This window comes from Amblyomma maculatum, chromosome 11 (genome assembly GCF_055883805.1).
Source record: "Amblyomma maculatum isolate TAMU_Amacu chromosome 11, ASM5588380v1, whole genome shotgun sequence".
In the NCBI taxonomy this organism is placed as follows: Eukaryota; Metazoa; Arthropoda; class Arachnida; order Ixodida; family Ixodidae; genus Amblyomma; species Amblyomma maculatum.
Genome location: NC_139354.1, coordinates 64,958,512 through 64,970,980, shown reverse-complemented (window position 1 = coordinate 64,970,980; position 12,469 = coordinate 64,958,512). Strand labels below are relative to the sequence as shown.

General features: G+C 41.9%; 1 protein-coding gene across 2 annotated transcripts in view; it reads right to left on the bottom strand.

The window, feature by feature from the left end:
- LOC146173992 (uncharacterized) overlaps positions 1-12,469 on the bottom strand; it is a 130,804-nt gene that overhangs the window by 44,239 nt on the left and 74,096 nt on the right. Inside the window, exon 6 of one of the 2 annotated variants that reach the window (XM_084583235.1) lies at positions 4,194-4,291. The exons of the other annotated variant lie outside the window; for it this stretch is intronic. Within the exon in view, the coding sequence (XP_084439361.1) occupies positions 4,194-4,291 (98 nt within the window). The remainder of the gene's footprint in view (positions 1-4,193; positions 4,292-12,469) is intronic. 2 annotated transcript variants of the gene reach the window in all.

Below are 12,469 nucleotides of genomic sequence, written 5' to 3'. Positions count from 1 at the left end.
TGAACTGTTGGTTCACACTGCATTGCACACTTTCAGTGGCAGCAGTTTTTCTCAGTCGCCACCTCGAATATTTGTGTGCAGCCGAAGAAGGGCCCCTTTATATTTCACTCGATTTTGCATGCGAGTAAAGAGAAGCGCTTTCTCGGTGTTTTACGGCAGGCGCAAAATACTGCCAAATGTTTATCTCTATCATCAGCCTGATTACATTCCCCTGCAGATGAAATCCTTCTGTCATAACCTTCCAATTAGCCTCATTTATTACTCTCATCTGTCCAAGTGACTTTCAGCTTCCATCTAACACACTTGCCTTCCTTTGGCTGATACATCTGCCTTCTCTTGGTGTCTAGCTGGTCACCCTCAGGGACCATTAGTTATCTTGCTTTTGCATAAGATTCCTTGCCTCTGCCCATTCACTGCTCTCGACTTAGAAACGATTGCCAGTAACGCGTGATTTTTTCCTTGGCCTACCCCCCACACTCCCTTCGTGTCTCTTAACACTGCAGTTATCGTTTTCCCTTCCATAACTCTTTGCACTATCTACTATATAATTTAAATCCTTTTCACTGCCACAGCAGTTTCTGCCCCGCAGGTGACCACTGCCAAGATATAGCTATTATATCAGGCGATCCAGTTATGTGTAAACCGGATTTCAAAAATTACCGAATGTTCTATCCCAAGAAAATCAACTGAGGGCTGTTAAGGGTTACGCCGTCCAGTTGTAATGCCTTTTTGTATTTTTTTTTTAATTTTCTAAAGTTTGTGACATAGTAAAGACAAATTAGTCTTTTTAATTACTGGCTCGAGAAACAAAATGTAAAATGCAAAAGTTGTAGATTGTCTCAGAGAAGGGCTGCCTGTGGTCTTTTTCACCAAGGTACAATGTAAGTAGCTTTCCTTGTTGGCCTTCACAGCTATCATGCAACCAGCTGCTCTCTCACATCCCTCGTGCAGTGTAGACACTAAGCATCACTGGAGAACGCACTCCACATAAAAGTGGATTTTGTTCTCCAAGACACACCTCAGGATACCGAAGTAGCACATTTGTTACGCAGAATCTTTTTTGTTATGTGTATTGTCTATTACGGCCGCTGAAAAACTGCGTTTTTCAATGTTTTACTCCTGAAGTGAATAATTCAAAAACTAACCAATTAGCTATTACCAATTAACTTCAAGAAAAAAGAAACTGCAGCCTAGGTCATGGGAATCTCAGCAACCCTCAAGTGCCAGTACACTTTCTTCTTGAGAAATATTAGAAATCCTTGATACATGACCTCAGTATATCCCACTGTCATTCCTATAGCTGCCTGTGATTGATGTATTACTAAAATATTCTAAAATATTTTAGAATACAGTGCACGAGCAGTGAGACCCGTTGCACAGGCAACCGATGCTGTTCAAGCTGTATGTTATAAGAGAAGGGGGGTACACTTAAATTTGACTCAGAGAGTGTAACAAGACCAGCATGCATCCACTTCTGACACACAATGAGGAAGCAATAGACTGACTGCAGCCCGCAGTTGCAAAAAGCAGTGCCGTTTCGGTACGTTGCGCACATTCCATTTAGTGCCGTCTGCTTTTCGATTCTATCCGCGCCAGTAAAGATGTAACAAATTGTTGAAAAAAAAAAAATTCAGCCATTTCGTTTTTTTGATATGCATAATCTGCAGTTCAGTTGATTAATGCAAGTGAATATCTTCTAAGAATCTCAATCGCTGATGGCTGGGTGCCTTTTGAACTGTGTTGAGCACAACACAAACCACGCCTGTTTCTCTTGTGCAAGACTTGATAACAAGTAAACAATGCTAGATGAGACCTCCTTCTAGGCAAATTCATAATTTATCAGTGATAGCTATGATGGGTGCTTACAGGTGAAGCGCTAGATGCTGCATGCCAACAGTAAAAGCCGCAACACATTCCGAATCAATGCAGTAATTTGGAGGTCAAGTCTTGCACTGTCACCCAGAACACAGATGGCTGATGTATTTAACGAATCAGCAGTGTTATATGTCTGTCTCACGGGTGCAGTGTGGGTTTCGTAACATAAATGCTCCAAGCATGTTGCTGGTGTTCCCACCAAACATTTGCCATTCGTACAGCTAAATATAACCATAAAAAAGATGTTAAAGTTTATAACTATTGCCCTCTCCACATTATCATGCAAAGTGTAAAAAGAATGCTGGAGCTCAGCAAGCATTCGCCATGAATCATGCACAAAAATCTCAAAAAGCCCCTAGGAACAACAGAACAGGTTCACAATGGGTAATGTAACCTTCCGAGCACGAACAGACTGTAAAGGAATAATGTCTAAGACCTAGCGACAACAATGAACAGGGGCAGGCAATACAGATTCATGCTGAAACCGTGATAAGAAATTGGTCGTTTTGGATACTGACGCTACCGCCACGTCAATGATCTAATGCGACTGGTTGGAAAATGAATAACTGTTTATTATGGGCCCCTGCAGAGTCAAGAGCATTTTGGGCCATGAAATGTAATTCAGGCCTTGGAAAATAATTGTGGCTCTTCAACACAGCTCCCCACAATTTACACATAAATCAAAAACTACTTTTTTCAGAGGCTAAACCTTATTAATGTATCTGCACCTCCCTGAAATAGAAACCCGCTGCACAGGCCAATATACATGGCACAAAATCCTACTGGTTGAAGCATATCTGGCATATTCATATGAAAGAGGTAAGGAAAAAACTTTGACAAGCCGAACCAGATGTTTCCTTTTCAGTCTTCAAACTGCATGACACTAGCCATGAAAGGTGCAAATGCCTGAGCGATGGCTTTCTCTCTTCTATGGTTTCATAATTTACAGTGCAAAGGTGTCTGCCTGATGTGCATCGCCAACTGTTTTGCATGCATGGGCTTCAAAGTAAGCCTGGGTTTAGTAACTTTTGCTTTGCTGAAAGCTGTGTTCAGCCACTGTCAATCGAATGGGTACACATGCTGTTACTGGCGGTTTATGGTAAATGAACAGGCATAGAAAAGACCCACCTTTACATTATAGGGCATTGGTGACCTGAATAATGCACTTGGTGCCTTTAAGAATTCTCATTTTCCACTCAATTTAGACTGGTGGACCTAACTTGCGAACATTTTTTTTTTTTAACATTTTTTTCACGACTCATTGTTTACAGTCAGCTCAACTTACGGACAGTGTCAGTAGTTCATATTACGGAGGAACTATCGTACAAGAAATTTAGCTGAAGCTGGCAATACCAGCCCGGAACCAGCTGTACCAAGCAAATTGGGCCTCCTTTAACTGACCGTCATTCGAGGCTTCTTAATACAACTCAACAGCTGGTGCTATGCTGAAATGTCTAAATTTCTGTGACAGATTTAGCTGGTTTCGTTTGTAGGGTTTCACATCCCAAAATCTGCGACAGATCTGCACTAAGCTGGGCGCCACAGCAAATTTCCTTGGGGTCAGCAAAAATATAAATACACTTTGCGATGACATTTACACGCTCAAATACATTAACCAAGTGAAAAACGATGCATAAGTGAACTGCAAACACACCTACACTCAAGTGCAGAAGTTTGAAGAACACAATACAGTTGAGTCCAGATATATCAAATTATTGGCTGCGTCGTACACAGAGATTACATTGTGGCTAGTTCTAAAAGCCATGCAACTGCAGCATGAATGCGTTGCCAGCATGTTTGCAGGTGTAACGGTGCTGCAAGAAGCATGGCGCTAGAGTGCGTGTAGCACATTCTTAATTGTATGATAGAAATAAAGTTCCATACTGCTATTTTTGATATATCAGGTTATCAATGTACCAAACTTTCTCATGACCTCCTTCAAGTCTGATGCAACCAGAATCGCTTGCATTGAAAATAAGCTTAATTTCATTCTTTTGAAGCCAGGAATGAATAGCTGATAAGTTTGCAAATCAGACACTGCATTACTCACAACCAATAGCAGTGTGCTCCGAGAGCAGAGATTAAAGCCGACAATCCTTTCTATAAATTCATAACAGGCACACAGAGGGATTTTCACTGATAATACCAGGCACCTATACATCTGAGCCCATAGAAAAGTGGACATTAACAAGCAATAAAAACCAAGCAGGAGGCTTCATACTGAGTATCAGCCAATTGCAGAGGAATCACAACACACGAAATTCAGCTGTTTATGCAAATGATAACGACAAGATGAACCCAAGTAAAGTTATACATACGTTCAGCGTTCCGGTCAGCTCAGAGGAGTGGCCGCCAGCATCAGTGCCCGAAATTGTAGCAGACGTGCCCCTCTCTTCCTTGACCAATTGCGGTTCACCTGTGAAGAGCAAATGGCAAGGCGTTGCACGGTTTAACGCACATAAATAAACGACAAAAACCAAGCCCACATGTATAGTACACGCACACATATGTAGTGAGCAGAGAAGACATGCTTTCACTGTGCCAATAGATGGTCCTTTTCCTTCCTCTGTGCCTTAAGAGGAACGTGCAGGTGAGGAAAAAGGAACAGAAGGGGAACCAGTCTAGGGAAAGAAGCCAGGGTTCAAGCGAACACAAAACAAAGCGGTTAGCGGGATACCAAGATTCTCAGCCGCCTCATCTTGCTGCCTCTCCCCTTGATGCACACACTAACAGCAACCTAACCTGCATGCATGTGGCCACATCAAAGAAATACTCACCCAAATGACGAAGTTCTGCCAGTAGAAACTGCGTGCCTTCTTCCCAAAGAGAATCACAGTGCCCGTAAGCTCTCCAAATAGCTGAACGCAGTATATGTAATATGTAACGCGACCGACCGAATGCAGTATATTTAATCTAATGTATAATATATTCAAGTAATCTTATAGATACATATAATGTAATGAAATCAACACAGTCTTATACATCAAGTTCCATACTGCAAATCCTAGAAAAGGGACAAAAACTGCTGCCAACTGCAGCTAGAAAAACTCTATATCCATTCATCACATGAAACTATATTTTATTATGGATACAGTTAAAACTCAATTTAACGAAGCTGAGGGTAGTCTCAAATTACTGCAGTAAATTGGGAAATTCATTAAATTGAGTGAGGCATTTCTCAGTCATTAAGTTCAATAAATTTGATGAAATGGTGTAGCGGCCTCGAGAGCCACCGTGGCATCGTTTTGGCAAAGAGTAATTGGTCGAAAATGAAAATTTGGCCTGCGGTAAAAAGCAAAACAAAAAATTGTTAACCCAGCAAGAACAATCCAAATGGACAGCAAATTTACTGCCTCACAATGAAGACGGCAGTGTTTGGTTGCGTGCATTTTGTAAGCAACTTCCAGTACATAAATGCATCCAGTACTTATTTCGGCCCCTCATGTGTTTCAGCAAACTGATGCAGCAGACAAAAGGCATCCATCACTTCACAAGTCATCTGAAGAATTCTGTTCAAAAGTAAAAATCCCATTTTGATCGACGTAGTTTGGTAAAAGCGGTACGAAGGTGCTCTACGATGTTACTTTTGCCTGATCAATAAAGTTTCAGGCAACTTCTACAAAACAGACAAAAAATGAACACTTTTTCACCTTTGCTTTTCGAAAAATGTTCGTTAAATCGGGACAGATCAAGAAATTGGTTTTGTTATTTCGTGATGCTAACACACAAATGATATTTGCAAAGTATGGCTCCCTTGGTGGCCTGGTCAGAGCAATATGATTTGAGTGACGATCCGTGCAAACAATGAAGATTCTGCCTACTCCCCTTTACCCCCATCCATGGCCATGAGCCTTTCTATTCAATAAAGACGTTCAATCAATCAATGTTAGTCAAAGCATTGGACCCTATGGGTGTCTGAGGGGAAATAGAAATCTCTGTTAAATCAAGTTTTGACCACTGCCCAAAGCCAATGGCTCGGCATCCTCAACTGGCCGACCGCAATATATGTAATGTAATGTATAATGAATGAAATTATATAGTGAAAATATAATGCGATGAAATAAAAAAGTACTGGTTTGGTTTGGTTTGTGGGGTTTAACGTCTCAAAGCAACTCAGGCTATGAGAGACGCCGTAGTGGAGGACTCCGGAAATTTCAACCACCTGGGGTTCTTTAACGTGCACTGACATCGTAAAAAAAAAAAAAAAAAAAAAAGTACTGTTTATCAAGCTTGATACTACAAATGCCATACAATGGAGAAAGCTGCCAGCTGCAGCTTGAAAAACTCGCATTGTTCATCGCATACAACCGAGTTTAAATTATTTTCTTTATAGATCATGCTGTCTCACAAGCGAGACATAGGAGTCTGGGTGCAGTATTAGTATAAACAAAAAAACATTAATAAATATACAAAACTCATAACAGATCAATCATTCATATAATTAGACAACTGCAGGACAAACTCGTTAGGTGACAATGCAAAAAAAACAAGTTAATCCAAATAGTAGAAAAAACGAAAATTTGAAGCAGTTTATATGTGGCCTGGAGGGAATGTTTAGTGATTGGTTCTATTGAGTTTATTTGATAACAATCCTGTGTAGCATCATGAGGTGTTCCCATGTGTGCGTACATTCCAAATAAGCAATGATAAGGTGTGAGCGTGTGCTGGCGGTGAAAATTTGTGATCGTAACTTCTCTCGATGCATCCGATTGCTTCTTTTTTAACCGATTCGAAATATTAATGTCCTATGAACAATGTGGGGGCCGAACAGTAGAAGCAGGCTCCAGAACTAGCCGAACTAGTGATCTGTAATTAGCCGGTTTACATTCCTTAGCTGAATTTTTAGTTTCGTTTAAGGTAGCCAAGTTCGCAAAGTGCTTTTCCAGAAATGTGATTGACATGAGAATGCCATTTAAGGTACGTGAAAATTAACTACTGTGCATTTAAATGCACTGATGAGAGTGAAGCCGATACCATTACCACTTTCCAGGAATTAAAGATTGAGACTCTTTTTATGAAATTTATTTTCATTTGCCACATGTTACCCCATGCACAAAAACAATGAAAATATTTAATTCCTGTTGATCGTGAACATTTAATACATTGCGGTAAAGAAACAATTTCGCAAGCAACTGTAAAATTTTGAAAAGATTTGTACCAAAACAGAAATATATCAGAACGGAATAATTACATGTAGCATATACCAACTGCATTTCACAAATCATGCATGAGCTTGACATTGAAAGAAAACAAAAAGATATAGCAGCTCAAGACCTGTTCAACATGTTTTTGTATGGTCATGACACGTGTTGCAAGAATGTTCCGTTGGTTTGCCAAGTCGTAGCATAGTGATCACACAAATGGCACAGCATTATAGAAAGGACCAGAGGCTGTGATTTGGAACTAGATATGAGAATTAAATAGGACATTTAGAGCATACAATTTTTTTTTAAAGGAGCAGTTTTATTTATGCATAAATGTCCCAGAATGCATATAAAATCTATTGCTTGAGGATATTGAAATTATAAACTTATTTCTCAATGTATACGCACCATGGCACATTAGCAGCTCTTACAATGTTCCCTTGCACAACAAATATTCGGGCTTATTCTGTTCAATTGTACCAGACACAAAGGCAGTACTACAGTAAAACCTCATTTCTCCGGATCTCATTACCTCAGAAATTCGGTTAACTCGGACTCGCTGCGTGGTCCCGGCAAGACTGTGTATAGTTCAATGCCGGCAGATGCTCATTATCTCTGAGGCATTTACCCACACATTGGTTAACTTGGAGAATTCCGAGGATAAGGGCCACCGACTTTCCTGCATTACCGCGAGATACAGCATGGATGTGCATCCACAGCGGGTGGCTAACAGGAAACCTACGTGAGGCGAGTCAGTCTGCGAGCTGCTCAGCTGAAAAACAGTGGCAAAAAAAAAGGAAGAAAAAAGCTAAAGGGCACGAAATGTGATGATGATAGCGGATCAGGTGAGCAGCGACTAGGTGGCATTGGTGACCGCGCGCTTCAAAGGGAGAAGTGATGTCGTCATCATCGTCAGGGTGGCGAGACTGTATTTTGCTGTCCTGTGGCTGCGATGGTTGCACTGACTGCACACCTGATTTCTTTGTCCCAATTGTTTGTGATACGAGTGACAACGCAAATATCACGAAAATAAGCGGCCTGTTACCGCTGCCGCTGAACTCCACGATGGCGAACGCTACTCCAGTGAAGCGACGACAATGTTGCCGTCACTGGCATCTTGACCGACGACGACATATTATCGAAAGTTCTCAATGAAGACGGAAATCGTTCCAGCAATGAGAGCCATGAGCAGCCACTGCCACGATGTCGCACTGCAAGAGGCCGCCAAGGCTCTCGCTGTATGGGAGAATTTTGTGTCCGATCAAGCGATAATGAGCATGCGCACCACAACTTGATGAGACTGAAAAAGATTATCGTGCAAATTCTGGTGAAGAAACAAGCAAAAATAATGCAGTTTTTCCCGAAATAAAGATAACTGCATGCCCAGTACATTGCTTTTTTTTGTTTTCACAGTAAATTCGATAATCCGGAATTCGGTTAACTCGGACATTTTTGTCAGTCCTTTCCGATCCGGATTAATGAGGTTTTACAGTACATGATAATTTGCAGGAAGTGAGCATTGCAGATTAGAACTTTCACTTTCCTTGGAAGACTATGCTCGTTCCAGCACAGGATGCCGGCTGTTTCGTTTATCTTGGTAGAAATGTCTATATTTTTGTTTCGCATGCATAGAGAGGGAATCGTTCATCCATTCACTTCACAACGACTGCCTCAAACTGATGCCTTCATGCTTGTTTTATTACCATATTTACTCGCATAATGCTCGCACCCCCAACATTGGGCGTCAAAAATCGGAATTTTTTTTTCCTCGCATAGTCATCGACCACCAATAATTACCACCGCGAGAGTCGTCTGCTAGTAGTAACAAGCGCCATCTTTGGAGCGCTACTGAACCTAGCTGGCCCCGTAGTGTGCACGTGCTACCAGGAGGCGATAGCATGCTCGGGTAGATCATCATCATCGGTTATGCTCGTCTTTTTTTTTTTTTTTTTTACCTCCATGATGCTCGTAGTCGTTGCCATTTTGCGAGATGTCTCCATGTTTCGTTGTCATTGTTCCTTCGTTCCATCCAGGCTACTTGCTTTGCTCCTCCGTCTACCGTGTTCTTGGTGCCGCATCGTGGTGGGGTGGTATGCAAGTTCTTCTAAGCTGAAAGCTTTCCAGTACGGGCTACAGCATAACAACCACGCTGCCTGGAAGCACTTTGGCATCAACGAGTTCTGCGTAGTGTGCTACTGGAGACAGCGATTGCAGTGTCGATACGAAGTCTCGGATCAAGTTACCGATCAAGAGTAGAACTGTATGGTCTGCTGTGAGCCTTATACCACGGGGAGTGATGATAAGGCTGCGTGCGGTAAATAAAGTGCTTTAGCAATTTGTGCTTTTGGCGACCCTGTACTTTTATAACAAGAGTAAGTTCTGCATGAAAGTAATGTTATGATTATATTTACAATAGCTGACCTAAGAATCCCGATTCGCACATATTTAAATTTGCTTTTAGCACTCTAAAGCATTTCCTCTAAAATTTTCTCCACATAATTATCGCACCCCCCATCTTAGCATCAATTTTCCGCGAAAAAAAGTGCGAGCATTATGTGAGTAAATACGGTAAAATCAGTGCAACAGACTTCTCAAAATAATTGGTACTTCTTAACTAGAGGAAAGAAAAAAATGTGGCTTCACTGTTCCTGATAAGCTTTCCCATTGCATGTTTCAACTATGCTACCACCACCAAACGTCGATGACAATCAAAACTGAATGCTTCCCACAGAGCAAAGCTCACAAAGTTGCCAGGAGAGCAAACAAAAGGCTGCCAATACCTTTTACAGGGGGAACCTTTGTGGAAACCGTGAAAAATCTTCTCATTCCTGAGAGTCCTTTATGGAGCCTGTGCAGGTGCTCGAAGGTGTTTTGGTTTGACATGTATGCAACACCCTTCTCGAAAGAGGTGGAGTTCCCCCTCGTGTGAACCATACATTATCAGTGGTCTTCACAATTAGCCATCTTAATTCAAAAGAATCATTTTTCATAGAATGCCTTTATACCTCCAATCATTGGCTTATCAACAGTGCTCAATAACATCTTATCAACAGTCTTCTGAGAAATGGCCACTGTAATCAAAAGAATCACGTTCGTAGAAAGTCTTTATACATCACATTTCAATTGATCAACATCTGCAAAAGGTATCGATAATAACGCCAGGTTACATTTGTATCGACATTGCCTTTTCTGGATCTTGTTAACTGTATTGCATACCGTTTGCAAAAAATGACAAGAGCAACATAAAAAATTCTTAAGCTCATTTATTGCAACAAGTTCTGACACAGCGAGAAGCTGTCAGGCTAGCGTTTTCTTGACAAGAGTGAAGCTAATGTGTTCTTGACATGCACAGCAGCCACGTCATAATTTCTGATCGTGTATCCTGAAAGAAAAAAAGAAAACAATTGATGACACGCTCAAATTGTCTGGCAACTTTAAGAGCTTTATGCTAAGCCATAGCCCCCTATATTTTCCATACCCAGTCGTTCACTCCAGTGCGGCCATTCCAGATTGTTATTGATATAGCCTTTTTAATGCACCTATAATCACGTCATGAATTTGATGCAACATTGAAGAAATGGTGACTGCGCAGCAAAACTCGCTCCTTTGAACTTTTTTTCTACGCTCCTTTGAGCCCATCAATGGAATGCTTTGCCACCATATGTTAATGAGGCTGTATGAAATGAAGCCTTTTTTTTTTTTTCAAGCATTAATTGTATAACATTTCACTAGTGAAAGTGACTTTTCCGCTGTAATAATTAATAAGTGATGCAGATAATGAAAAAAATTGAAAATGATAGACGCTTTCAAAAGGGTGTGCAATCCTTTGTAATAGCGATACAGTTGAACACTGATATATCGAACTCGAAGGGGATTTCGAAATAGTTCGATATATCGATAATTTTATATACAGAAATCTGCTTCAGACGCCTACTTGCGATGGTGAAAAATGATATTGTATTTGTCGCATAATCAACCCTCTCATAATGAACCCACCCGCCAAACTTTTCCCACTGCAAAAAAAAAAAAAAAAAAGTCGGTGGCACGTCCCTCTGTTTCAGCCGTTGCATCCACAGCTCACTTGCGACCCAGAGAATTTGAAAAAACGAAAAAAGTGTTGGTGGCGCATCCATCCATTGCGGAATTCGCATCCACAGCTCATTTATTGGCAGTGCACCAAGATGCTGCGCAGCAATGACGTCACGGCATGTTTATCTTTTGACTATACTTTTGATGTTAGCTCCTGCCGTGGTGGGAAGCGGACTTAGCAGAGTGGCAGCGATGGCTTGATCACACAAGACTGGTTCAATTTATCATGCCGCGCTTGGGGCGGGCGAAGCCCACTGACACAAAATCAATGGAAAGCGTGATAGATGCAAATGCCGTTTGAAGGGAACAATGCTAAAAGCCGCTGTCATATTGCAACTGACCGCATGCTTCTGTTATTTCATAGATGCAAGCATGGACGACTCTCGCAAAAGGAAAAAAAAAAAGAAAGCAAATTTGCCACTTTTTAACATCCACAGCCGCCACAGTTTACGCTACGCCACTCGTTAAGCACAAAAACAAGGATGGACGACTCTCGAAATAAAGACATCTACAGTCAACGATCGATTTTTCGGACACCCAATTTTTCGGACATGCTACAGTCGAACCTCGATATATCGAACAGCGCGGTGATTGCAAAATAGTTCGATATAGCCGGAATTCGATATACAAAATCACGTAGAAAACGCGTCAAAAACTAGTACAAATCAATCAATGAACCAATTGTGGCACAGTGGCGCAATAAATACTCACTTGAAGTTTCAAACAAAGTATTTATTCCTTTGGCTTAAAGTACTGTAGCAGCGTAGCTTGCTTCAAATTGGCAACCGCGTGCTTAACCACGGCGTCCTCAACGTAGTCTAAACGGTCCACAAGCGATAGTCCAGCGCCTTCTATTGCGCCGCAGTAGCGGCGTACAAGGTCCAAAGCAGCTACAGCCTCAGTTGCAGTCGGGAGCGAGCAGCGCTTACGGGATCAACCTCGGCCTTCTGTTGTATCATCGGTCCCGATACAGGAATATTCCGGGCCCTTGCGTCGATGAACCATTTGTGCAGTGCCTTCTCAACGTCTTCAAAGGCAGCTTTGCGCACCCGCCGCGCGCCTGAGTGCTGGTTTTGTTCCGCCTTGGCCTTTATGTCACTCTTGTTTTTCAGCAGAGTGCTCAAAGTGCTCCTCGGTATGCTGAAAGCTTCGGCGACGCTTGACTTTTTTTCACCATTTTCAACGCGGCGGATCACTTCCAATTTCGCAGCAAATGTCAGGGTCGTCCACTTCTTCGCGTTTGCAGCCATCACAACACCGACCACGCCGTGACAGGCCTAGGCCACCTAGGCTGCCTAGGCCATACACGATAACGACTGGCGCAGCAAAAGTGGCGGCGCTGAGACGCGGTTAGTCGTTGA